We start from the raw sequence: 26,725 nt of genomic DNA on the forward strand, positions 1-26,725 counted from the left end.
GTGGGGGGCCTCAACTCACTCTAGTATCTATCCAAAGGAAGGAGGATTCAGGTGAAGTTTTCAATGTCTCTGCTGTTGTTTTCAGTGCTCAGCAGAGGAGCAGCCAGATGAGCAAGAAGAAGGCAGCTGGTAACCAGGTAGGCCAAGTTCCATCTCCTTCACTGCTGCAAGGAGGATGTGTTTGCTACCTGGAAGCTACCAGGTGGACAAGTGCTGGGCTGGACGCAGCACTGCTCCAAGTTGTTTTGTTGTGTTGCCTTTTTTGTCTTTTAACTCATCAGACTTTTTATAACTGGAGGATAATGGTTTAGGCTCCCCACAGTCAGGAAGAACTGATCATCTAGCAGCAGTGGAGGGCAATGGCATCTTGATAATCAAGGTCTGGTCTTGCTTTTCTGGTAGAAATCCCTATGAATTAATGTTCTCTCAATTCCTGTTTGTTCAGCCCCTTCACTAATTGTGTCAACTCTCATGCCAAGGTGAGAGGTACAGAAGTCTAGGTCTGAACTGTTACAGAATTGTCCTTTCTAGTTGTCTTTCCCATGGGTGGTATCTGCTTTTTGAACAGGGATTTCGAAAGAATTCATGGACTTTTTTTCTGAAAAACGTCACTTGAAGTATATAAATCTCTGTACAGGGAGATGGAGGGTGATGGTAGCCATGGTTATAGTGTGTATGTAGAAGAACACACCCATGGGAGAAGACCGCAGTGGAGCTAAGGGCTTCCCTTAATCCTCCAGGAACTGTAAGGAGTGTAGGCAGAATTAAGAAGATACTTTGTCCCAAGTTTGCTGGGGACGTGGCAGGGCTATCTGGGCTAGAAGATCTTGGAAACAAAGCCTTACAAGCAGCTTCATGGAGAATAGAAGCAAATTCTTTTGCTTAGTTTTCTTAAAATACACTCCTGGTATCCATTCTCTTCATAACAGAATGTTTGGCCACCTCTCCCTGGACATGGCATTGCAGAGCATTTCAGATTGTTGGCAGGCAGGTGTTCTCAGCAGGTTGGACTGGCCAGCCAGCCATTTTGGAGCAGGAGTAGGGAATCCCATCCTCTGCAGTCCCTTACAGTAGAGCTGAGCGTAGAAGAGTGCAAAGGGCAGACTCTGGATCTACCTGTAAAGTGCTTTTGCTTTCCTGTTAGCAGATTTATTTTGGGATGGGGATTGCTTGTGTTAACAGCTGGGGTAAAAGATTTGGTACCAGCCTCCAATTTATTTTATTTTATTTTTGAGCCTCTCTTCTCCTGCTCCAGCTTTCCTGGTAATAATCTCTCCTCTCTTTGCTCCTCTCCTGCTCTCTGCTCTGCTGCTGTTGCTATGGTTCCCCTTTGCAGGATGAGATCCTGGTGAGTAGAAGGCCACTCAGCAGGGTGTGCTAATGAACATTAATGTTGCATCTGGGAAGGCAAAACCAGGGCATAAACACATTATTCCCTCTGCTGCCGAATGGGGAGAGGAGGGCAGCTGGCAGATGAAGCAGAAACAAGGTGGAAAGGTAGTATGTTGAGGAAGAATTCAGAGCTGCGGGTACATCTTTTCAAGTGGGTGGAGATAAAAAGCAGCAATCCAAGGATGTGTAGTTCTGTTCCACTGCCCTCTCCTGTCCACACGGGGAGTAGGACTAGCTCGAGCATAGGAGGCAGGAGATGAAGATCCGAGGCTCCTAAGTTTGCCTTTACAGAGTAAATTGCCAGTTAAATGATCCTGTACCTCCAGGGCAGGTAACTAGGCAGGCCCCAGAATTCAACCTGCTAATACACAGTGCAGTCTCTTGATTTTTCAATGCCAGGAAGTTTTCAGCAAGCATATCTATGCAGCAAGATACAAATAATGCACGCAGATGTTTCTGAGTGTGCACAGTGCAGTAAGAATAAAAGCTAATGCCTTTAGGCTGGTGCATACCTGCATTTGATTATGGCATGTGTGAGGTTTGAAACTAGCACTTGGTGAATAGGAGTCCCCTGGAGAGTAATAGCCTGGCTTCTTTACAGACTAAACTTCTAGGAACTTGTCTTGCCCTAGATTAATATGACTGTCCAAATACCTGGATATGCTAAAGTCCAGGGTACTAATTCCAGATGCACCATTTTGTTCTGTTATCCTTAGTGACTTCCTTTACTAAACTGAATTCTTTCTGGGGTGTTTGGCCATGTCCTGAACTAGTTCCCCCTACCATGAGCTGAGTGAAGCATTCCACACCTGCAGTGTGCTGAAGGGTGTGCTGCTGTCCTGGTTTTCTCTAGGCATGGCCTTTTCTGGGTGTTTTGCTGTGATTTGGTGCTTGTAGGTTGTGCCAGTGTCCAAGGCACTCCTGATGTAGTTCTTTGTCTATTTCTTTCCTCTTGGCAGAGGGTATAATGCACAGCACTGCCAGGTTCCTTCCTGATTCTTTTTATGCTGTTCCTGTCCCTTTTGGGGCAAGGACCTTCACTGGCCAGTTGAATGGGGGGCTCTTCTGGCAGCAGCAGAGAGCACCATGTTCCTTGTCTTTCCATACTGCTCTGCATGTAGGGATACCCTTGGATCCCTCTTCTGTCACCTAAGGCCAGGAATGATTGTCCTTATTAATGCTCACTGCTTCCACCCCCTCAGGTGATCCGGAAAGGCTGGCTCACCATCAACAACATTGGGATCATGAAGGGTGGCTCCAAGGAGTATTGGTTTGTCCTGACAGCAGAGAACCTCTCCTGGTACAAGGATGATGAGGTGAGTAGCTTGACTCTGCCACTTGAGTCTCAGGCATCTGATGAGGACAAGCACTTCAGATCACTGGGTATTACAGATGTGTCTTCTGAGTGCTGTCTGCAGCTTGTGACAAGCTGAAACTATCCTTGGGCCAGACTCCCCATGGCCTCAGTAGTGCTGAGCATTTCTGAATTGATGTGAATGTGGCTTGTTTGACGCACAAGGAGTAATATTTATGCTTGAAGTTCTGGCTCAGTGGAAAGTTGACAGGCACTTGGAATGAATTTGACCTTTATTCGTTTTGCTGTGGCAGCTGTGATCATCAAGGGTGTGATGGGTTAGTTCCAAGATTTGGACTTTTAGACATTTGTGGGGCAGCAGTGAGTTTTCTGAAGGCACGTGGCAGTGATTTCATGCATCTCCTGGTTACAAGAAAAAAGCTCTCTCAGAGCAAAATAACAGGAGCTGTGGACCTGAAGCTCTAGCTCAAGTGCTGCTCCTTCAGATTTTGAGTAAATGACTTAAACTCTCCCAGGTTCTGCTCTTAAACATGCAAAGTAGGAATGTCTTTTTACTGATTATATTGAACATGCAGTTAATGTGTTATATTTAAAATTATTTGAGTTGTAAATGGTCAGAGTTCTGCTGATCAAAAGTACAGTGATGTGTGGAATATCTCTGATAGGAACATGGACCTGCTCTGTAGAGTTGCTTGATAATCTTGAATATTAGCAATTCTGGCAACATGCTGTGATGTGTTTCTGCTTCAGTGGGAATTGTTATAAGCAGACGGAATCGTTCCAGCTGAAATCACTGTCAACAGTGTCTTGCTTCCTATGCAAGACAAAGGTAGATAATTGTCCTTTTTGATTACTTTGAAAAGAAAAAGAATAGCTGGATGGTTCTGGTAAGAATGTGATTGAAAGGTTTAGTCCCCTCAATGTGCTGAAAGATGAAGGATGTCTGGTACGATGCAGTCATAAGCTCTGAGTTCATCAGGGTTTCTGATTGCAAATGAAGAAATTTCTCTGCCTCTTATTGTGATTTGTGTCCCTCAGGTGTTCTGAGGCACTCAGTATTGTGTCTGGGAGCTGCAGCCAGGCCTGGCTTCTTGTCTAGTTGCTATCAGTGGGCCTGTTTGCTTCTCGGCAGGTAGAAATGATGACAAACACAGTGATGAATCAGCCTCTAAATGCTGCTTTCTGTATGGAGATGGCTGCTGTGCTGCTATGGATGAGCAGGCAGCAATTTCCTAATTAAAGAACCAGGCATTGAAGTGGCTTTTGTTAAATCAGTGTCTCTCTGCTATAAGACCCCTGCCCTTTGTGTTCAGAGTTGCTTGGGGAGGCTTCCCTCTCCTCTGGGCTTCATATGCAGGTCGAGTGGTTATAAACATCAAGTAGTTTAATCAAAGCCAGCTGCTACATCTGTATTACAGAGATGATCAGAATTCCCTGTTCTTCCCCCAGGGAGTGGGAGGGAGGGCGGTCTGCAGTGGGGATGTATAAACTGTTGATAGATTCCAGTTGCCTGAGATGGGGATTGGACCTCCCTCCCCTCCTGAGGGAGGGCAGCCTTGGGGGTTGATAGCAACTGGAGGTCTGCACCATTTCCCTTCTGCAGAGCTGCCTAATGAAAACAGTTCCCTGCCAGCCCCTGTCCCTTAAACAGAGAGAACCAGCACTGATGAGGTCTGAGCTGCCTCTGAGAAAGGAGTCTTTGTTTTCAGCTGAGTGGGAGCAGGGGGGAAAGGGAAGTGTGTGTTTTATTTGCTTCCTCCCCAAGTTGGACTCCTTGATCACTGGCTGTTGTGAGGGAGAAAGGAAGCAACGTCTGCCTGGACTCAAATACTGAGCCAGGCTAAAAGTTGGTGCATTTGATGGGCAGCTGGGAGAGCCTTGAGCGTGGGGATTCCCATCCCAAACCTCAGTCCTGCGTGGAGCTGACTCAACATCCAAGAGCTGCTCACAGTGCATGGCCCCCTGTCAGACAGGGGATTTTTACATGTCTGTTAAAGAGCTCTCCTTCTTCACCAGTTCAGGAGAACTCCTGTCCTCTTCAGTTCCTGAAACGATCTCATGTGTTTTTAAAGTTTGTACACCATGATCTTTGCTTCAGCTCTGGAAGGAAGAGGGGGAGGCTGTATCTGCCCCACCCTGCACTTTTGTGGGCTCTCTTGTCCTAGTTCCCCTGTGCTCTGGCTGCTTTCCAAAGGAACAAGGAGAAAGCTGAATCTGCCTTTTGTGGATGAAAGTGCTGCTAGCAAAGCTGTGGGTGCTGATGGGGGAAGGAGCAGGGTGAGGTGGTGTGTGGTGGGACAGGGGTGAAGGCTAGTATTGCACCTCTGGGGCCAGGAGGATTGGGGACACTGCCTCTCCCTGCCCTGTCCCACAAGCCAGGACCCAGTGTCTGCAGAATGAAGACATCTGGACCCCATTAGTGAAATACCAGTCTTTCCGCAGCACTGGCTTGTTTTTTCTCTGCCTCTGAAGAAAGGAACTGAAGCTTAAAATGTCTTAAAGGGCCCAGCATTACATGTTAGCAGGGATATATGGCTATTGATGCTCTGGAGGGGCCTGAAGGAGTGTGCTGGGGAATGGGAGGGGAAGGAAAGAGTGGGCCAAGCGGGGGTGGAAAGTTGGCTTCCCACTCTGCCTTGCTGCCAAGAGCATGTGTGTGTGCTCCTGGGCTCTCTGTTTTTCTTCCTGTCTCCTTTCAATGAGTCAAACACTGGCCCCATGGAGAGTGGCCCCACAGAAAGCTTGGCCTCCCAGGACCTGGCGACCCTCCTGAGGTACCTGCATCTCCTGAACCCTGTGGGATCAAGCTGCAGGCCAGCAGTGAGGAGGAGAGATGGGGAGGAGCCTCCTCTGGCTGCTGCCAGTACAGAGTGAGGTTTCCTTGCTCAGGGAGGCCATAGCATCCCAGTGGAGCAGCAGCACAGCAGCAGATCACACTGGCTGCTCAGCAAGCGCCACAGTGGACATGATACAAGAATTTTATTTGAATACTCCTTCTGCCCAGATCCCTTATGCAATGCACAGTGCCTGTGACTCTGCAGGGCTTTTCTGCCTGCTAGAAAAGAGGGTCTGTGAGCTTGGAGAGAGCTGCTGGTGACAGGGATCTTGTAGGCAGGATGGAATGATGAGCACTGTGCTCTGTGGTTCCTGCCATTAAAGCTCACTCCCTGCTCTGCAGGGTGACTGTTCCTGCTGGAGTCCTGTGTGCCACTGTGTGCTGGAGTGTTTGCACAGCTGGGTGAATGGATATATCTGCTGCTTCCTTTGGGAATTTGTGTGAATGTGCAATACAGATGGAACCTTTTGTCCTTACTCAGGTAAATCATGTATTAGAAGTTTGGGTCTCGTGTGAATGGGTGCCTACATTAGATGAATGTCCTTATTTGCTTGTGTGAAGGTATTCACGTTGCATGCAATGTCACTGCATTTGAGACCTCTGTGTGTACAAAGAGGGATGACTGCAGAGTTTTAGGTACTTTAGGTGCATGTGGGTGCTTCGTATTCCTTACAGATTGTGTTGATTCCTGATGCATCAGTTGTTTGTTGAGCTTCTTCTCCATCTTCATGCCTTCTCTTTTGCTTGAAATGTATTCTTGTCCTGGAGATGTGACCTTATTGACAGTCACTAGATAGCTGTGTATTCTGTACCTGTTAGTGTCTCTTACCCAACTCTAGTTTACAAATAAACTCATGGATCAATAGAGATTGTCCCCCCCACTGCATACATGCGCTTCCCTCTTCTCTAGCCCCCCTTCCCACTCCCCAGTCCATGTCCTTGAGGCTCAGATACGCTGGTAGAAATCCTTTTTCTTTACTCAGATGCTCCCAGTCATTAGAAGCTTGCTGTGATGAGTTGGCTGCAGTCAAGTTGTTGCATCCAGATTGTTTTAAAGAACATACGAGCAGGTCTACTCTGAGGTGGTTCCTCTCCTCCTTTCATGCTGCTCTCAGGTGCTCTCTGGAACATGTTCATTTTCTTTACATTCTCTGTGGAGCCTTTTCATTCATGCACTTATTTTTTTCACAAGTGTATGTTTTCTCATAACCTTACTCAGTTTTAATCAGTCCTCATTTATGCTTTCACTCAGTTTCTGTTCTTTCTCTGGCAGACAAACATCAAAGCAAACACAACATCCAGAGCATCCAAACCTCCAACTTTGAATACCTTGTGGGTTTTTCTTTGTATTATGACCAAAATTCTTTACACTATGAAATCCCTTTCTCCAGTCACCTTTCAGTACTTGAACCTGCCTTCTCAGGTAGCACAGCACACCGCAGTTGTGACTCTGACAGGCCTGTGTGTTTATTTCTGCATTTTATGGCAAAGCTTAGCGTGTGAAACACAAGCCATCCTGAACACAGCTACTTTAGGACAAGCACATGAAACTGAAAGAAATAAGAATGGAATGAAAGACAAAGGAGAAATAAGAGGGTTGTGAGTAGGCTGGTGAACAGGCAGGTAAAAGTGACGATCAGGCATGGCTCCAAAGGGTTAGACCCTCCCAGGCTGAGGGATGAGTGACCTCTGCATGCAGCCATCCCCAGAGCCCACCCTCTCCAAGCATGTCCCTCTGCCGTGCAGGTGTTGCCGTCCCCGTGCAGCACTGGCAGTGTGTGGTGTATCCCAGCACAGCCTAACCAATGTGCAGACTACTGTACAATCTCGTAGTCCTGAACAGGTAGTCTGAACACTGGGCAGACGGAGTGGAGCCTCTGCGATCTGCTCTCCGGCAATCAGCAGCTCATTAGTCCTTTCCCCTCCCTGCTTTTGGGATGGGGTTGTGCAGGGCAGAGATGGGGTGAACGAAAGTCCAAGTCCTGATTGGAAAAACATCCTCCTCTGGCAGCTGGGGGAGAAGAAATGTTGCTCCCTGCATGTTTCCAATTTGGAGCAAGTTTCCAAGCGCCTTCCTCTTCCAATGCTGGTGTCAGGCTGGTACCTGGATTCCACCTGGGATATGCTGCACCTTTTTAGAAAGAGAAAAAAAAATAAAAATCGATTACTGCAGTTTGAGGAGGAAATGCTGTGAAGTCTTGGCTGTCACCCAGGTGTGCAGAACTTGTTGCTTCATTCAACTCCTTTTCTTCCCCATGGAGCTGTGTGGGAGGATCCTCAGGCCCCATGCACCCTCATCTCGTCCTGAAGATCAGCGGGTCCAGAGCAAAACTCTAACAGAACCAGCCTTCCCAAGCCCTCCAGAAGGTCCTTTGACAGAGCTGCAGAAGGCAACCTTGGCCAGTTGCCCTTGCAGCTCACCTCTGGCTGCTGCAGGAGCAGTCCACATCCCTTCTTTCTCACTGTGCCCTGGCATTGCTGAGCCTCCCTCCCTCTTCTGGTTTTTGCTCCCTCCCTTCTTGCTTCCCTTCTGTCCTTCTGCCTCACTTGACGTGGCAGTGGAAGGCTAACTAGACTCGAGGGAGGAGCTTGCTGGCTGCTGGGAAGGCAGAGTTTGGCAGGAAGTGAGTGGCTGACGGATGGGGTTGCGCGGGGGAAAGGAAGGTTCCCCTACCCTGCATGGAAACTTGAGGAATGCTGTCGCTTTCTGTGACGCCTGGCTCTCATGTAGTGATTCCAGATGTTAGTCCCTGCCCACACGATTTGCTCTTTCTCCCTGTACTGCAGGGATAAAGAGGACTTTATTCACGTGTCTCCCTTCTAGGATTCCTTCTCCTGGTGTGGATGATTAAGATTTGTGACCGAAAATGTGAACACTTGGAACTCCCATCTTGGCACTGACCATGCACTGGGGAGATGTAACCCACCCTCACTCAGGGGTGTGAAACACTTACCAAAGCAAGTCAGATACTCTGGGGTGGTTCATCCCTGCCCTGGCACAAGGACAGGGAGAAGTGCCTGGTTTCCTTTGTGAAGGCTGGTGGGCATGACTGTGACCTTAGAGGGGTCGTGACAGTCGAGTTTTGGACACTATAGTCTCTCTCAAGCAATTCAGGTTTCTGCCTGTGCTTCCTCATAAACCCCTTGATGGATTCCTGGGGTTGCACTTGGCTGCAGGTTTAGGTCTGTGTGTTATTTCAGCTGATGTGAATAAAAATCTTTACTTTTGTGCAGGTGAGTTAATTACCATTGCTGTGCTTACTAAGCCAACAGTAATGGTTGTGATTAATCACATGAGTCCAGGTCTAGTGTCTACAGAGCATTTGAACTAAATCAGCTTAAAATCTTAGAATGTGTTAAGTTAAACCAAGGCAGCTTTCTGATGTAAACAAGCCATTACAGCTGCTCTGCAGCGTGGGGGAGGACTCATTCCTATAAATTATGTTCTGAGGGTAAAAGTGATGCAGGTGGGCTGTGTCTGGGAAACATGGTCTCAAGATGTGTATATGTAGTGAGATGACCAGGGCTTCCTGGAGGAATCACATCTCAGAAATTCAGCTCTTCTGCTTGCTAACACAAGAAGCAGAAAGCAGTTGGTAACATTTTGTTTGGGGGAGTGGAGTGGTTGGTTCAGCTTGAAAAGCTTAGCTCACTTCTTTCAAATATTCCAAACTGTTTTTCAGAGGCTTTTCCTAATAATCTTTTAGTGTGCATGTATTCATGCAGTGTGTTTATTATAAATTATGATGTTAATGTTTCTCCATTGCAGTAGAGTTTTATGACTGGAGTTCCCAAAGTGCCTTGCATGTGTTTAACAGAAACAATTTTACTGAAACTCCAGGCGTCTCTGGGGTAGGTTTGTTTACCTGTAATACTTTACATCTTACAGGAGAGAAAGGAGATCAAGAGGTTTAAGCAAGATGAATTTCTTCTAATTTCACACAGCCCCAAATTAAAACAATGGCAATGTCTTCTCCCATATCCACAGACCCTTGTCTCTGTGCAGAAGGTGTTTGTCATAACAGCTACAGGGAAACCTTTAATTAGTTTATTTATGCTCCAAATGCAAACTGAGACCTAATAATTCTGCCAATTACTTTCTTGTGCTGTGAGTGCCAATTTCCAACCTTAGGGAGCCCACACATGCATCTGTCAGCTTCATTTTGCATGTATCCAAGGGCAGGAAAATTTACTTTGCTGCTGAGGCAATCCAGGTGAATGGAGGGAGTGCTTGGAGTCAGGTTGGCTTGCTGCCTGCTGAATTATGTGAACTTCTTGTAGGTTATTACCTATAGATTAGCAACAAATAATTCAGGTGATAGTGCCAGTTATTGCTACATCTGGTCAAAACCCATCTCTAGGATTTAGCCACCATAAGGAAATGTGTAGTAACAATAAAAGACATTGGAATATCAGGCTGCAAATGCAGAATCAATTTTTTTTCCTGCAGTTATTGTGCTTTCCACCCCACAACTGGAATGGCTCATGGATCCTGGTCGGCTTCCTGGCCATGTGTATTTTCTTTCCCTGGTAGATGCAAAGTACAGAGCCATATGGCTGTATTCTGCACTGTGCCGGGGGCGGGGGAATAATCCTCTGGCACTTATCCTGCCTCTGCAAGGAGCTTGCAGTCATCTCTTTCTGCAGGTTTCCATGAAGGCTGAGACTCCTGTGGGGAGCAGCAGCCCTGATGAGGGGTGGTTACCCTGTGTCTACAATATTCCCAATCCAGTGCTGAGCACCATGTTCTGTTTTAAACAGTCTGGGGGCTGCACCTCCCTTTGGCCTCATGGCTCTACAGATTAACTCACAGCCAACGAGCACATTTTATATAACACTTATTTCACTGCTGAGGGAGAGTTTTGCCTGATTTTTTTTTTTCTTCTACTTATTGATGAAGGGCAATATGAGCAACACAAGCCTCTTGGGATCAAACTGAGGACTTTGAATATAGGATTTCACGAACTACTTCCCCATTTCAATGTGTGCTGGCTCTTCTTTCTCAACTCCAAGTCTGGAAAGCTAGAGAGAGAGAAGCCCTTTTCCCCTCTTGGCCAGGATGCTGTTCAGCCATAGCACACCCTGCCAGATTGCTAACATATGGGCAGAGCACTCAGCCAAAGTTTTGAGAGGCTCAGCCCTTGGCAGCTCATTCCCCACTTTCCTGTCTCTACATTCAGGAAATGAAGTCAGATTGTTGATATAAAACAGGCTGGGTTGAAAACTGAGAGGCTGGAAAGGCTGAAGTGGGGGACTGGGAAGGGGGAGGTGTGAGGAGATGGGGAGCAGCAGGGGCTCATTGCAGCTTGCCTGGCTTGGGGGTTTCTTGTCTTGTGCCCACGTCATCCACTTGATGGCTCTTGCTACCTCCACCTCAAGGACTGATAAGTTGTCCTGGCAGACAGATATTTTGTCTTCCCTGTGGTCTGTGGCAAGATCAGCATGTGGAGATAGTGCTGTCCTAATCACGTGGCAGCATTTATACGAGAGCTTGGAAAGGGTGAAAGTTGAAACTCTGGCAAAGAGCATGTTGTTTCCATATCAGGGACATGGAATTCCCTTACTTTTTGACATTTCTTTCTTAAGAATGACACCATTGCAGAACTTGTAAGGAATTATGTGGGTCTAATGCAGAAGGTTTTTCTCAGACATCTTTAACATTGGTAGTTTTTGTTGTATTTTTTGGGGTGGGTTTTTTTTGTTGGTTTGGGGTATTTTTGTTTGGTTTGTTTGGTTTTTTAATTTTGTTGTTGTTTTTGCTTTTTGTTGGGGTTTTTGAGTGGGGTTTTTTTGGGGGGTGGGGTGGGATGGTTGGTGGTTTTTTTACTAGCCCACTGGCTAGGGACTGTGGAGTAAATGCAGGGAGCTCCAGTTAAGTGAGGCTGCAGTGGGGATGTTCTGACTCAGCCAGGGACTAGCAGTTGGTATTGTTCTCTTCTAGGTCACTAGTTCAGCCTCAGTCAGCATAATAATAACCCAGACTAATAGAAAGCTGCAAGTTGTTTGTGGCTCACAGAATCTGAAGTAGTCTGTGTAACTTTGAGACCAGCATGTGGCTGACAGATATCCCATTAGAAAAATTCCTGCCCGTGTCTAATTAAAAGTGATCAGCAGTATTAGAAAGTCCAGGGAAATTTGTTTGGAAGAATTCTCCTGTTTTCCTCACCTGGCATCTTTGAGAGAGAGTATGGCAACAACCCAAGTGATCTCTTCTGTTTTCTAGGTGCAGTTTTTTGGGATACTCTCATTGCATATGATTTGTAATGACAGGTACAGTTTGATTTTTGGGATATCTCAGACCTGTGAGGTGCTGGTATCATTAGCAAACTCAAGTCAATTTAGCTGATGCTTAAGAGGTTGTTAGGCTGGAGTTGGCATTGTCTGGGTATTCGAGCTCAGCAGCTTTGTCACTTGTACCTGCTCCTCTGCCCTGCCCTTCCTTCCTGTTTAGCTTTTCAGGATCTCTCCTCACTGACCATCCTTGTTTTCCCCAAGAGTGATCATGTTGTTCCCAGCCAAGAGAGGTCTACAAACACACAAGATCTCACAAGGGGACAGTCACACATGCTTGCTTTGCACATAGGAGTATGCTCTGGTTTTGGTTTAGTCTTGGATATCTGCATTCTGCCTTTTGGAGACCAGTGTGAGGGCTCCCTCTCTTGTTATGCTGGGGTATAATTCCCAGCTGGAGCAGGATGCTCTGAATGAGGGCCTTAAACCAAATTCGATTCTATTAATTTGCTGTAGATACAGATTTGAGGTTAAGCAGGGGTTATAATTTCTGACTTAGTTTCTGAACGCAAAAGTGAAAGTTAAAACCAAGTTTTGATGTTTTTGTTTATTATGAAAGTGAAGCGTTCACAGTAGCTAATAGCATGTAGGACTAGGACAGTGATAGGATGAAGTAATAAAATCAGCAAGTCAGGTCTTCTGAATAGGTACATTTGAGATATATATATATATATATATATATATATATAGATATATATATATATATAAAATACATATATTTAGCATAATATATAACATCAGGGTTTATTGACACATAACTTCTGTATCAAACCAGCTTCCCTGTTATATATCTGGGTTTTCCTGAACCTGGACTGACCCATTTGCTAAGAAGAGTGGGACCACAGTGCTGAGCACAATCAGGGGAAATTGGACATTGCTGTGTTGGTGCCTGGTCCTGGAGAAGTTAATGGGACAGAGCTGTTGGGCCACATCACAAAAGAAGGACAAACTCTTTTTTTCCAGATTTCCCCTTCTCACACAGATTTAAGGAAACAGAGGATCTGGGTCTGGGAATCCCTTTCTGTTGATGTGGGGCCCTGTTGCTGATGCTCCATGCTGGCAGAGCAGAAGCACCCCTGGAGCAGGGAGTGACTTGTTCCTCATTGCCTTTTCAGGAGAAGGAGAAGAAGTACATGTTACCAGTGGATAACCTGAAGCTGCGAGATGTGGAGAAGGGGTTCATGTCCAGCAAGCACATCTTTGCTCTCTTCAACACTGAACAGAGGTATGTTCCCATCTTGGCACACCAAGCTCCTGGAGCTAGGGACAGCATTTATGTAACAGAGTAGGGATGAGTGTGTTAGGATAGCTGTCCAGGAAAGATGTCAGTGTCATTTCAGGACAGCCACTTTTGAAGGAGATGGGAGGACTTAACTTCATTCCTTCTTATCTTACAAATATGTATAATTTTCCTTTCGTTTGCCAGTGCATGGCTTGTAGTGTGGACTTAACCCTTCACCCTTTTGGTGTGGTTACCTCAGTCTGCCCATGGCTGGGATATATATTTATAATCACAGTGTTCTTGGTTGGTGACTAGAGAAACCCATAGGACCTGGAATGGATGGAGGAGTCTATCAGCAAGCAGAATTAAAAAGAGAATCTTTTTCAGGCCTTGTTGAAACATACAACTGATTTGAGAGCAATCAAACTTTATTTAAAAAAAATAAAAATTCCTTTTGCAGGGTCATCATGAGGTTCCTAGCAAGGGATCAAATGCCTCTGTCTTAAAATGACAGGAGGATTCCCTAGCCATTGATATCTTCGTCAAATATAGGCAGATCTCTGAGTTGCAAGAGAGAATAATAAAATATGTGTCTTCCTTTTAGGAATGTTTACAAGGACTACCGGCAGCTGGAGCTGGCCTGTGAGACCCAGGAGGAGGTGGATAGCTGGAAGGCTTCCTTCCTTCGTGCAGGGGTCTACCCAGAGCGTGTTGGGGTAAGTGACAGCTGTAATAAGGGGATAGCTGTAATAAGGGGATAGGGAGGAACACAGCAGGTGTCTTGAGAAGGATAACTCCATCTTCTTGTGATAAAAATAAGTCTGTGAAGGTTTTGTGTCTTTCCAGAGGTGAGAATCTTTCATAACTAAAAAATTTTTGTTATGTCCTGGTGCTTCCATCAGGAAAGCTTGAGATAAAGTAACTGACAGCTTCAAAGAAAAGCTAAAGTAGGAAAAGACTGCCTTGATAAATCCCTCTAGCAGTCTTGTTTTGTGGACATTAAATTCACAATATAAGGGTGACATTTAACTACCACGACTACTAACTGGTATGGTATCCACTGAGCAAAAGCACCATTCCTTTTTGGTAACTCTGTACAGCCTTATTAGGAACTTCCTGACTTAGCAGTTGTTCTCCCTTTCCTTCCTCCAACTAATTAGGGAGGGACGGTCTCTGAATTATTCTTTTGCTTGGTATGCAAATATAAATAATATACATTTTTCTTTGCTCTAATATGCTCTTTTAGCAAGAACTCTTATCTCTTCCCTTCTCCTTGTCCCACAGCACTTATTGTCAGCATTATTTTCTGCTTTCAAAGTATCTTCTAGACAATTGTGGTATTTGTTTCCATTCAAAGCTTTTCCTGTTCCTTTGTGAGAGGAAGTTGCTATAAATAGTTTTCTCATTAGAAAAGTGATAATTGCTTTTCTGTTTGTGTTTGTTGCTTCTAATAGATTTCTTACATTCATTTGTCCTGTTACAATTGAATATTGCTGACTTTGCCTTAAAGCATTTCCTAACAAACTGATAAGAGATTTTAAAAAGAGAGTTAGTGACTGGGCTTTAACAGTGACATGACTTCAGATTAGCTTTGAGCCAAACTGGGCCTCTTACCCACAGTGGCCATGGGCCACCAGTTGCTGTGCAAGTGGAGGTGTTTGACATGGGAACCCTGATCCCTGTCTCAAAACCACTGTAAGGAATGGCAGTGGCCCTTGCCAGGTAAGTAAGTTGTCCTTTGTTGTTAACAATATGGTTTCCTTTGCAGAGCATCTTACTTTCCAGTTTAGCTAAACAGTTCACTTGTTCCTCTTCTAGGTATTGATGTATTTTTAGTGGGATTGGTCTTTTGCTTGTCAATGCTATTATGGGACCTTCTCCAAATTCTGAGACCAACTAAAAGTCATTTTTTATTTTTTGTCCCTTTTTGTTTTAATTTTTTCCACGTATGCTCAAACTGGCCTGCCAGGACAAGGACAAAGTAAGTCTGACCCCCTCTGCCTGTATTGCCTCCTGGGGCTCTCACCAGAAAGCTCTCTCATTTTTTTTCTCCTTTTGTCACAATTTCCTGAGAGGCATTTGCTTCTTCTCCCTCTTTGTACCTTCTGTTGGATTCCTGCTGTCTGTTTCTGTTCTTGGTTTGAGTTTTCCTTTTTTCTTTTTATTCCTCCCTTTTTGTATGACTTCTGAATCTTGGTGCAAGCTTATTTTTGGGGTCTTTTTTTTACCCCCACTTTTTTTAAGTTGTCCTGTTTAACATCCACTTCCTTTACTTTGTTTCACACTGAGACCTTGCATTCCTACATTATGTAAGATCTTCTCAGCAAAAGCTCAAATGAACAAAAGAATTTGCCCTTTCTCATATATTTTGTTCCCCAAAACAAAAGAGAAGCCATTTCCTACATGGCAAATTGTTCAGACTAAGTCTGTTTAAAACAAAGATGTTTCGATGTACAGTCACAGGTTTTTTTGTTGTTTTTTTTAAATAAGCATTGAGGAAGGTAGCAGTTCTTTCATGCTTCAGTGCTTTGAAATTGATCCCAAATGGAGGAGCCTTGGAGATTGCTTGCTGCCAAACAGCACAGTCCAGGTTTTACCTTACAGAATAAACAATGTACTTCAGGCAAACAAGAAGAGATTCATCTGCTTGGTGTGAAAGAACAGATAATTATAACTTATGATGCAGGAGTTGCAGTTGAAGTGATAGGAAAGTTTTCTAGTTGATTCCATCTACTTGTGGTCAGCCTGAGGGGAGCAGTCATTTCACTTCTCTGTATCTGTTTTCTCATTTGTATAATGAGGACAAAGATGCAGCATGGCAGAGAGCCTGTGAGACTTAATTTATGGTGAATGATTCTTGGTTTTAACTGACTCTGGTCATGGAAAACCCAGATCAAATGAAGAACCTTTCAGGAAGCTGTAAACATTAAAAAATAATGCTACAGCTTTGAGTATGCACTGGAACCATAACCTCTGAACATGGGTCAGGAGTCCCTATTGCCTTTCACCTTTCATTAATAACTTTCTACTAAGAGAGCAGCTTTATTGCTAAAATTTCTCACATCTGAGCTGGAGAAGTCTGTATAAACTTTGTGTATTGACAATCACAGCTCAAAATGTAAGTTTAAATAAGTTTTATTTATTGCATGCGCTTCCTGCCTGTTCCCTTCTGCTCTTCTCTTAGCTCTCATGAAAAGCCAATTTTGTGTTACATTTGAAGAGCCAATGTCTCCTTTTTTCTGCAGGCCAGTGAAGCAGAGGAGAATGGAGGAGATAGTTTCATGCACTCCATGGATCCTCAGCTGGAGAGACAAGTGGAAACGATCAGGAACCTGGTGGATTCCTACATGGCAATTGTCAACAAAACCATCAGAGACCTCATGCCGAAGACAATCATGCACCTCATGATAAACAATGTACTTATCACACTGTGGTCAATGGATGTGAGAGTGGCAGAAAGGGGAGAAATAGGGAGGGAGGAAAAGAATGAAGAAAAATGGAAGGCAGCGTGGAAGGAAGAGGTGGGGACAGAACAGAGCGTTTTGGGGAAAGGTGGTGAAAATTGATTCCCTCTCTCTGCTCACTTACAGACCAAGGACTTCATCCATTCAGAGCTGCTGGCAAACCTGTACTCCTGTGGTGACCAAAACACGCTGATGGAGGAGTCGGCGGAGCAGGCCCAGCGACGCGACGAAATGCTGCGCATGTACCATGCCCTGAAAGAGGCCCTCAACATCATCGGGGACATCAACACCAGCACCATCAGCACCCCCATGCCCCCACCGGTGGACGACTCTTGGCTGCAGGTGCAGAGCGTACCGTCTGGACGCAGGTACCAGAGGCTCAGGGGGAGAGCCCCGCAGACCTGCCTGATGCCTCTTCAGTGCCTTGCTGGGGCCTCCCACTGAGACAGGGAGTCCTTCTCTTCTTCCTGTGGATGAAGAGCCCTGGGTATTTCTGCTGGCAGGCTCCTAGGACATATTTGCAGAGATTGTTGAGACGTTCTAAACCCTTGGGTTGGATGGGGCTGGCGTAGTTTTGAAGGCAACCTGGAGCCTGGTGCGGCCCTTGAAAGCCAAAGGGTGGTGTGTAAAGTGATGTGAAGCTAAAGAGAGAAACACAGAAGGCAGCCTGTGGTGGCAGAGGGATCCCAGAGCTGTTGCTGCAGTTGAATGCCTTTGTTTGTTTGGCAGATCCCCCACATCCAGCCCCACGCCGCAGAGGAGAGCTCCTGCAGTGCCCCCAGCCAGACCTGGATCTCGTGGACCAGCTCCTGGGCCACCTCCTGCTGGTGGGTCCGCCCCCCCTGTGCCCTCCAGGCCAGGTGCCTCTCCTGATCCCTTCGGGCCCCCACCTCAGGTTCCTTCTCGGCCTAATCGTGCTCCTCCTGGTGTTCCCAGGTAAGTCCTGAAACACTGCTCAACACAGGTGGAGTATGTTCTGGTTTTGGGTTGGAGCCTTGGCAGCACTTGGCCTGCCTGGGCCATAGGAGGAGAATGGAGGGCATGGTGTGGGTACAGCCTTTGGATATTTGAATTGGATCCAGAGACAGGAGCATTGTTGTCCTCTGAGGTTTCATTGTATGGATGAGGCAATGCCAAGGCAGCTCTTGGAAACAGAGGGGCAGCTGTTCCTCTCTACAAGCCACTATAAAGAATGTGGGAGAACACCTTGTACCCAAGGTTTACAGCAATTGTACCAATGCCTGTAGTCACCAGATAAATCACAGGACTGGGGTGAGATTCCCCTCTGTGTAGGGCTCCCCAGAGACTGAAGTTGCCCCTTTCCTCTTGGCCCAGAGTTCTTCAAGGTGAGTAGGAAAACCTTCAAAGTTGTTCAGTTGCTTTTTGACTAGGAGAGTATCACAGGATCACTGGCAGGGAAATGAATTCTTAGGCAATTTTGTTGTTTGTGTAATCAACTTCAGCATTTTCCAGTCTAGAGGGTTCAAATCACACAGCTTTGCTTTCCCATTAGGAAACTCATTTCCTTTCCTGTTCAGTCACTTCAGACACACTTCAACATAGTAATAAGGGATTATCCCCTGTGCAGCTGAGTACGTGTTCCTGAACAAGACTGGGGAAGCAGTCTGGAACCAGGAATGCTTTTATGTTGGGTACTTGGTTTCCCTTGAGGAAGAGGAGGTAATTGCAGTGTTAAGAGCAAACATAACCAGAAGTTCCCCAGTGACATGCCAGAGGGAATGCTTCCCTTGTGGAAAACGCCTCTCCAGTGGGTGCTGGTGGCACAGGTCTGAAACATTGCTATTTTCTGTGGAAACACCAAGCCTGTCAATGGTTGGGGATGGTGTATGGCAGAGTGGGTTCAGCATTCCTCCTGTGATAGTGCCCAGCTCATCTTTGGCGCTGCCTGTTTGGAGGGAAGTGTTCTCTGCCAGGCCGCAGCCAGCCCAGAGGTGGATGAGTCCAGACAGTTTTATAGACCAGTTTCTGGACTTTGGTGTATGTAAATGGTTTTACTTTCTTGGTGCCTTTGCCCCTGTCCTTCCTATGCACCTTGATGCAGCTCCCACAGTAACTTGTCCTCACATACCTCAGTGTTGCCCTGGAGACTGTGGAGTCACCTATGGATGTCAGCATGCTTCTACTGTGTATTTTGGCTCCTGCTTCTTGTGACCCTGCCTTTCCATATATTGTTACTTTGTGGTTTTGTTTTCAGTATACTTATGCTTCTTTCTGTCTCCATCTTCCTCCTTTCACTCAGTTTCATTTCTTCACTCATGAAAAATATTCTATATACCTGGCCATCGTGATAGGATTCCCCAAATGGGCTGAAATGAATTGGCCTTTTTTTGAAGAAATCTGTCATAGCCTATCTTAATGGCTTTTCTGCCTTTTGCATGAGGAGAAGGGCTTAGGGAAAGGTAGGGAAAACAGCAGTGGAGCAGAGGAGGAAAGAGTTTCACGTTTGACTGAGCAACCCCTTGGTTTAGGAGAGATGGTCGGTTGGATTGCATGCTACTGACTTGCCCTGATGATCTGGAGTTGAGAATGTAATTCCAGAAGCTGTGAAGTGTGATGCTCATTCTCTGATCCCCCTCTCTGATTCTTCCAGTTGTTCATAGACTCCTCCGGATCCTGATACCAGCTTGTCATTTGAGTTCACTGATGAATGGAGAATTTCCAATGACAAGGGACTCTTTCTCTTCCTCTCCTGTATATAGAATAAGAATGTTCCCTGCTAGCACTTGGACTCGGGTCCTTCTGCCATGGGTGAACGAATGCCATCTCCATTGTTGCTTTTTTAATTCCCATCTTTCCCTTGCTAACCGGGCTGTGTAGTGTGCGTGGGGGAGAGGAACAAAGCTCTTGTGTTCAGCACGAGGGGGCTTTGATGGAGGAGCTGGTGGTGTGGAGTGAATACAAATATGTGGTGGTGGCTGGGTGGTATTTTGTGTGCTCATTGATGTCTGTGTAGAAGTTTGGTAGTTTTATACCTCTGGTTTGAGCATCTGATTTTATGAATGATGAACTTACACAAGTGTCACGCTGCTCCCTTTTCATAAACATAAGTTTCACATATAATCACCACATGGTACATTTTTTTGCACAGAAAGATTTTCCTGCATATAATTAAGGACACTTAAAACAAAGAGCTACCATCCTGCTTCTGTGCTTAGCATTTACTCACTTTACTGTGGAAGTCCATATAGACAAATAATTTTGGGAGCTGGAAGTTATAAACCATCCAAGATTCTATCAGTGTGCAATGGACTGCATTTAGGATTTGACCTGGGAAAGAAATCTATGAAGGTATTCCCCCAGGTATTTAGACTCTTTACTTTAAAATAGTTTGATAGAAACTGTAGATGGAAGAGCTTGAAGGAGAATTAAGGAAGTTTCAGTGAGAATGACTCAACCACTGGAAAAATGTGTTGAAGGCATTAGTGGTTTCTCCATTGTTTGGTATCACAAGGGCATGGATTTGGGGTTATCTCCTGGCACAGATGGTTCTCACTGGCTGCTGTGCTGGCCAGTACAACGGGGACGCATCACTGGAACTCCCAAAGGGTTCCTGGACACACAGTTTCAAGAGACAAATTATCTCCTTTGTGATTCAGTAGCCAATGTCCATGCCCATGGCTGGGGGCTGGAACTAGATGATCTTTAAGGTCCCTTCCAACCCAAGCCATTCTATGATAAGGTGACACAGCTGTATGACCTGAATTATTCAGGTTGGACTAGCTGTTTTCATGATTTATGAACTTCAGAAAAACCTCCACCTGCTTTGTGCCTTTTGGGGTAGAGCTCAGGACTGCATTATCTCCTCTTTCCTGAGCTCTTTCTTAAACATTTAATATGGTCAGAAAATAGGAATCCTCGGTGAGAGACAAGCCCAACTACCTGTGCCCAGCTGGTGGGTGCTGAAACCTGGGTATGATACTGGTGTGAATGTCAGCCTGGATTTGTGAGGAATTTGGGTGAGTGAGCAACAGCCAGTAGGTGTGTGGACAGATGGATGGGTTTTGATGCACCCCTGTGTACAACAGGGTCTGGATGTGTATAAAGATGAGGCTATGAGTGTTTTCTGTGTGTTTGCAGTCCCCCTACTCATGCTGTGTTTGAAGGGGGATGTGTGACTGTAGCTGTGCAAGTGCATGTGTATCTGTTCCACCTTCCTGACAGTCTGTGTGGCCTCTGCCTTGAACTGTCTGAACTGCCATGTTGATTTCGTGTTGTCTTTCAGAATCACTATCAGTGACCCCTGAGGACTGGCAGCCACGGTAGGTTTTGCACTCTCGCTGCAATGCATGAGTCACTGTGTCCCCATCCTCCAGCACTGCTCTGCAGCTCTCCTCTGCTGCCCAGTTCTTGTGTTAGTAACAGAGTCCCTTGTCTGATGAACCACCTCTGCCAGGATCTCATAAAGGGAGGAGTCTTGAACAGAAAAAGCGGCTGATCAGAGACAGAGCAGCTGCTTGAGCTGCAGGAGCTGGGAAAGCCTCAGTACCTGATTTAAGGTCTGGAGGACCCTTTCTCTGCTCATAAACAGAGAAGGTGGGATGGGGGAATGAGCTCTGGCAACAAGGTCTAAACTGTGTCTTTTATTTGGCTTGTATCCACACTAACTGTAAGATCAGCTGAATAAACTCTGCTTTGATTTGGTCTGTCAGCTCTGTTAGGATCAAGACAGAGACTTGGGGAGCTGATAGTTCAGACTCCTCTTCTTATACTCTAATGTCTGGCTGGAGAAGTGCTCCCATCCTCACTGTATCCCTAGTGCTCATGGAAGTCAAGAGGAGTTTGGGTCATTAATATCAGGACTTCCATGTCTGAGTGCAGGGTAACTCTGACATTGAATGTTCCCTATTATCCTTGTGTCCCATCATCAGATAGATGTGAACTCCCTTTGTTCTTTCCTTGACCCTTTACCTTCTAGGTTACTCTCCTGCTTCCGTTCAAACTGCCTTCTCTCCTCTGCCTGCTTGCCCCTGCAGGAGAAAGGGTGTAGTGATCTGTGTCCCTCAAACACTCTGCCCTGAGCTCCAGCCCATTTCCCTGTCCTCTCTTTCCCTGCATTTTGCAGTATTGTAGTGGTTCAGTGATGTAGCAGGGTGTGGGTTTGTGCTGTGTACTGCTCATCCTGTTAACATCAGTGGGGGTGTGAAGAGGGACATTAGCAAATTCTCCTGAGTCCTTTTCTTGGGAGCCTCCAGCCCTTATTGATAAAGAAGTACAGAGAGCAAAACAGGGCAGGTGTGGATTTTTTGGACCCCTTATCCCTTCCTCTGTGGATGTTTCATGACAGAGGAGTGGAACAGCAGCAGCTCCTGCAGATTCCCTTGCTGCTGGTTGTGGGAGAGAGATCTGGGGGTGAGGAGAACATGCTGAATTTTACTTTAATAGGAGTAGCAGAAGTTCAAGCCCCTCTTCTGGGGCAGGGGAGTCCCAGCCCATCTTGCAGTAGATGGTGTCTGTTACTGCTGCACAGAACTGCAGTTAGAGAGCTGAGAGGTGCCACATTGCAGTGATTGCTCATGATTGACATCTTCGAGGATGTCATCGTCAACCCTCCTCATTGATGACACACTGCAGAGGTGTTGGAGCAATCAGCAGTTTCCTCCAATATTCTGCCTACTGCAGACATCCCTGACAGCCCTGGAAACATGCATCCTGGGTGAACAACCTTGGGAAGGAACCTTGCTGTTGTCTGTACCCCGTTCTGGGACTCGCTGTTATGGGGCATTCTGTTTTTAATTTGGCATAAAGAGCACCAAGGAAATAAAAATTTTTAAAAAACCAAAACAAATGAACAAAAACAAAAAAACACCTGAAAACCCCAAACAAACTAAAAAAGAACCCCAAATGATCCCAAAAATTACACCCAAAACCTTATGCAGTCCAAGGGAATAAACATAATATTTTCCCACCTCTGTTAGAGCTTTATAAACGGAACTCCCTATGAGCCCAGTGGTTCTTAGATAGGATTAGCTCAGTGTTCTCTTTGGGTATGGCCTGAAAGACTGACTTCAAAGAATGTGACAGTCACTGTAACTCATCTCCCTGGGCTGCTGCCAGGGCTCAGGTCTTCCTTCTCATGTACTGGGGACATCCACAGGCTTCCCTCTGAGCAAAACTTTGTTCCTTTTCCTGATAGAGAAAAGTGACTTTTCAGTGATATAAAAAGGCTTGACTAGCAATGTAGTCAGACTGAAATAGCATTTTGGGGGTAAATGTTGCCTGAGAGACATCTCTGTCCCTTTTAGTGCTGGGAAAGTTTTCAGCCTTTTCTAACCTTACCAGGCAGATTCTGTAAGCATCTCCAAAACCTCAACAGAAACAGCCTACAAGTTTTGAAAGTGACAGCCCCACACCCTAAAATGCTTTGAATGCCGAGAGAAATAAGTCTTCAAAAATCAGTCATAGTGCATCACAAAAAAGCAGCCCATCTACCTGTGAGTTACTTGTGCTCCTTTCAGCCCTCTTTATCCTGCTAGGGTCAAGTGACCACTCCTGCCAGAACACGTTACATGCTCTGGTGGCTTCAAGCATCCTTTTCATGTGAACCCTCAGAGGCTTTTAGCACACCCTGTGCAAACTCCTGAAATGCAAACAGTCTGTCAACCTTATAAAAAAATGCCTTCTAACGTGATGATGCAACAGCATCTCACTAAATGCTGAGCTGAAGCTCTCTAAGGTTTTATTTCAGGTGCTGTTGCTGTTCCAATAACAGTTGAAAAGGGTTGGTGTGGCATTTACACCATGAGCACCCTTAGAGATAATGCACAGATCCCACATGTCATGAAGCTCTGAGGCTTAATAGATCTGGAGCAGTAAGTTCTGCTGAGGTTTAATAAACAGGACTGGAGAGTTGTTCTGGTTTATTTACTAAATGAGGCAACTTGCTTCAGTTTATAGGAGTGTAACTCCTCTAGTTCCAGTGTGATTCTAGACTACTGGTACAAATATCCTCCTCTGCCCCTCTCCTCCCCCTCCCCTCAGCCCCTATGTCAGGAGAGGGCCTTCATTTCTAGCAGTGAGTTGATTCTCTGTAATCTAAATTTTGTCAGTGTAGTTATTGAGGCATTAATTTTGTGACACCTGGTTCTGTATGATCAGTGCAAGGTCTTCCCTTCCATTTGGTCTACATGCTGTTGGCTTTGCTCTTTGCATTTCAGGCAGTTTGGACCTTAAAACTACTCTGGCTTGGTACTGGACAATTTATATACTTAATGAAACATCAGCAAAATGCAGTTGAAGTTGCAGACACTGCAGGAGCATGCTTTAAAGGAAAAACACAGATTGGACTCAGTCTTACAGAACACATTTTTATTTATAGCCTTCTTACAGCCTGTAGTCTGAGACTGAAGTGATATTTAAGGTAATGAGCTGAGAGCCATGTCAAAGGTGTTGTTTTGTATGTTTTTGTCGCAGCTTTTTTTTCCCCCCAGTCCCTTACAGGAAGGAGATTCTAAAACACTTAATTCACGCAGAGGACAAACACTTAAGTTGCTGCCCATTTATGTAGCTAAAGTATCAGCAAAAGAGTTGGAACAGATGGAGTAGGAGTAGCCAAAGTTCCTTTTATTGAAGTAGAAGCTGCATTTGCTCTGCACAAACTGGAAAATTGAAAGCCGTAAGCTTCCCCCTGACATCCAAATCAGCTTCATGTCAGAATAGGGAATCTCAGGCTTTGATGGCAGGGGAAGAAGGTGCTCCTCCAAACCAGCCAAGAGCCTCTGGCAGCAGCGCGTCTCAGAGGACCCCATCCATGCTGTGTGACTGTCATGTGCTTGATACAGGAGCTCACTGTTGTCCATGCTTCTCCACTCAGCCCAGAGCCACAGCACTTACTGGCAGTAAATCTCTGCACTTCAAATTTCAGAGGGAAGCAAAACTGGCAGTCCAGGGTATTGTTCTAGTGATGATCTGTGCTGTGCAGGAAGGCCAGTTCGAGGCTGAGTAGAAGTCTTTGAGTCTCCTTTGTGGAGCTGCACTCTGGGGTTTGTGCCTCAGGTTGGATTCTTTTGCTGGCTCACGCAAAGTGGAGAAGCATGTGTGGTTGTGACTGCAATTGCTGTGCTAACCACAGTGTGTGTTCTCTTGTTTTTGTTTCCTGCTTTTTCACAGCAGAAGGGGCCCCGCCTCACCTACTCGACCTACCATAATCCGACCGGCTGAACCGTCCCTCTTAGATTTATAACTTGAGGCTGTAGACAGCTGGCGACGAGTGCCGTGCTGGTGGCTTCCCCATTCCACCCTCCCTTCCACAGCCACAGTCACTCCTCTCATCCATCCCACATCCCTGCCTCCCACCACCCTTCCCCGGTGTGTCGTAAAACTCTAGCCTAGTGATGGAGCTCTTCGTCTTCGCTCGTGCGTCCTGTATTGCTTTGTGAGCATAGAGTAGCCTTCATTCAGTGGCATGGATCCCTGAAGTACACAGGCTCCTTGGAGAGATCAGCCACAGGGACGTCCTTAGGTCCAAGTGGTGGCTGTCCGTCCAGTAATTCCATCTGCCTAGTCTAGCCTGGACAAGTGTCCTGCCTGCAAAAGTTAGCTGTAGCACCCAGGACTGAGCTGTAGCTGTTTTCTTTCCTTGTAGTTTAAGACAAAAACGTGGCTTAGCAAAAGTATGCTGTCAAAACACATGACACCTGTTAGGAACAGATTAAATGTCCTGTGTATTAGCTTGACTTTCTAAGGTGCAAAAATTTCATGTTGGGAACAGTGCAATCAACTTCATATCAAAGTGAGGCAGGGAGATCAGCAAAGGGGGGAATCAATGGATCAGCCCAGTCCTGTCAGAGTGAAGTCTGAGATAGCGCACACACCTCAGCGTGCAGGGAGCTCACAGACCTGCTCACACTTGGCTCCTGGAGCCGGGCATTCCTACTGGGGACACACTGGCTCCTGCCAGCAGTTGTCTTGCATCACCATTTTTGGCTGACTTTCCTGAACCCAGCAGGGCGAGGGGAATAGACACGCTGCTCCCCCCTTGCAAACGGACAGCCAAATGTTTCAGGGAGTTTGCTGTGTGGTGTTTTGTTGAAAATATTTCTGCTATGAACTAAGCACATCTTTCAGTGTTTTTGGGGTACTGTGGTGACTTCTTCCGTAGCCTTTTCTTGCATGTGGATGGTACGTGTTTGGGGAAACTTGTAACCGTTGTTGATCACAACTCATCTTAAGGTTTGGTTTTTACTTTTCATGCTACATGTATTTAAAAAAACCAAAAAAAAACCAAAAAAAAAAAACCAACTACTTGAGAATTAAAAAAATTATCAACCCTGTACATCTCAGATGTCATGTCTCTACCAGAGCTAAATGAACCACCTTTGTTGCAGGCTGTCCTCCAGGCCTGATTCCTGTTGCAGTTCTCTCATTTCAGTGCTATTACTCTTAATTTCTGTTGTGGATCCTCTATTGTTCTGATGCCAGTTCCTTTCTGTATTTTAACTATTGTTTTACTACTTCTCCCCCTTCTCCTTCCCTTTCCCTTTTTCTTTGTTTTTCTTGTCTTTAACCTCCAGCCGGCCGGGTAAGGCCAGTCCCGCCCGCCCGGAGAGCCCAAAACCACCATTTGACATGTAGGCCTGCTCCCTCTGAGACTCTTTGCCTGCCTCTTAGCTGTTCTGTCCTGGAATGGTCTGACTCCAATCTCACACATGGCTTGTTTTGTTTGTAACTTGTGACACACACATATCAGATGTGATTGTAGTGAAACTGTTTTTGGGGTTTTTTTGTTTGGGTTTTCTTTTTCTTTTTTTTCTTCCCAGCTGCTTAAAGGAGTTAAACAAGTATATTGTAGTAATGAGAAACATATCTTTACTGTTATAAATATCTATAAATATATATATAAGATGAAAAATCTATATATGTCCAGGTGTTAAAAGCCATTTGTGCTTCCATGTGAATTTTAGGAAATACTTAAGTAGGAAAAGAATATCTATATACATATATATATACACACACATCCAAAAAGTTAACCAAATCCCAATGTTGAGTTTTTGAGCTGATTGTTAAATTCTCTGCTGTGTGCAGTTGGGTTATTGTATTACCCCAGACTTGTGGGTGAACTGTCTCAGTGCTGGTAGTAGCTGTGATGCAGTTTGTGATCTACCTGTCACTCTTGTTTATTGGATGAAATAAACTCTCATTTCTGTATAATGAAGGTCTCCATGACTAGAATAAAACCATCTCTCTTT

At 45.5% G+C, this 26,725-nt stretch overlaps 1 protein-coding gene and 1 long non-coding RNA gene across 19 annotated transcripts in view; one reads left to right on the forward strand and one right to left on the reverse strand.

Annotated features, from left to right (window-relative positions):
- The window catches only part of DNM1 (dynamin 1), a 65,145-nt gene extending 38,420 nt beyond the window's left edge, over positions 1-26,725 (forward strand). For 2 of the 18 annotated variants that reach the window (XM_015644669.3, XM_015644668.3), the window contains exons 13-23: positions 86-137; positions 1,337-1,348; positions 2,595-2,708; positions 12,950-13,059; positions 13,661-13,772; positions 15,026-15,037; positions 16,302-16,472; positions 16,647-16,888; positions 17,250-17,456; positions 20,764-20,800; positions 24,648-26,713. In XM_015644669.3, the coding sequence (XP_015500155.1) occupies positions 86-137; positions 1,337-1,348; positions 2,595-2,708; positions 12,950-13,059; positions 13,661-13,772; positions 15,026-15,037; positions 16,302-16,472; positions 16,647-16,888; positions 17,250-17,456; positions 20,764-20,785 (1,054 nt within the window). In that variant the 3' untranslated portion in view covers positions 20,786-20,800; positions 24,648-26,713. The other 16 variants (XM_015644665.3, XM_015644664.3, XM_015644661.2 and 13 more) reach the window with 13 other exon arrangements.
- On the reverse strand, positions 6,986-8,560 carry LOC107211996. The gene is made up of 2 exons (XR_001524369.2): positions 7,965-8,560; positions 6,986-7,674 (listed from the first exon to the last, which is right to left on the reverse strand). It is a non-coding gene; the product is annotated as an uncharacterized LOC107211996 (long non-coding RNA).

Source organism: Parus major, chromosome 17 (assembly GCF_001522545.3).
Source record: "Parus major isolate Abel chromosome 17, Parus_major1.1, whole genome shotgun sequence".
In the NCBI taxonomy this organism is placed as follows: domain Eukaryota; kingdom Metazoa; phylum Chordata; class Aves; order Passeriformes; family Paridae; genus Parus; species Parus major.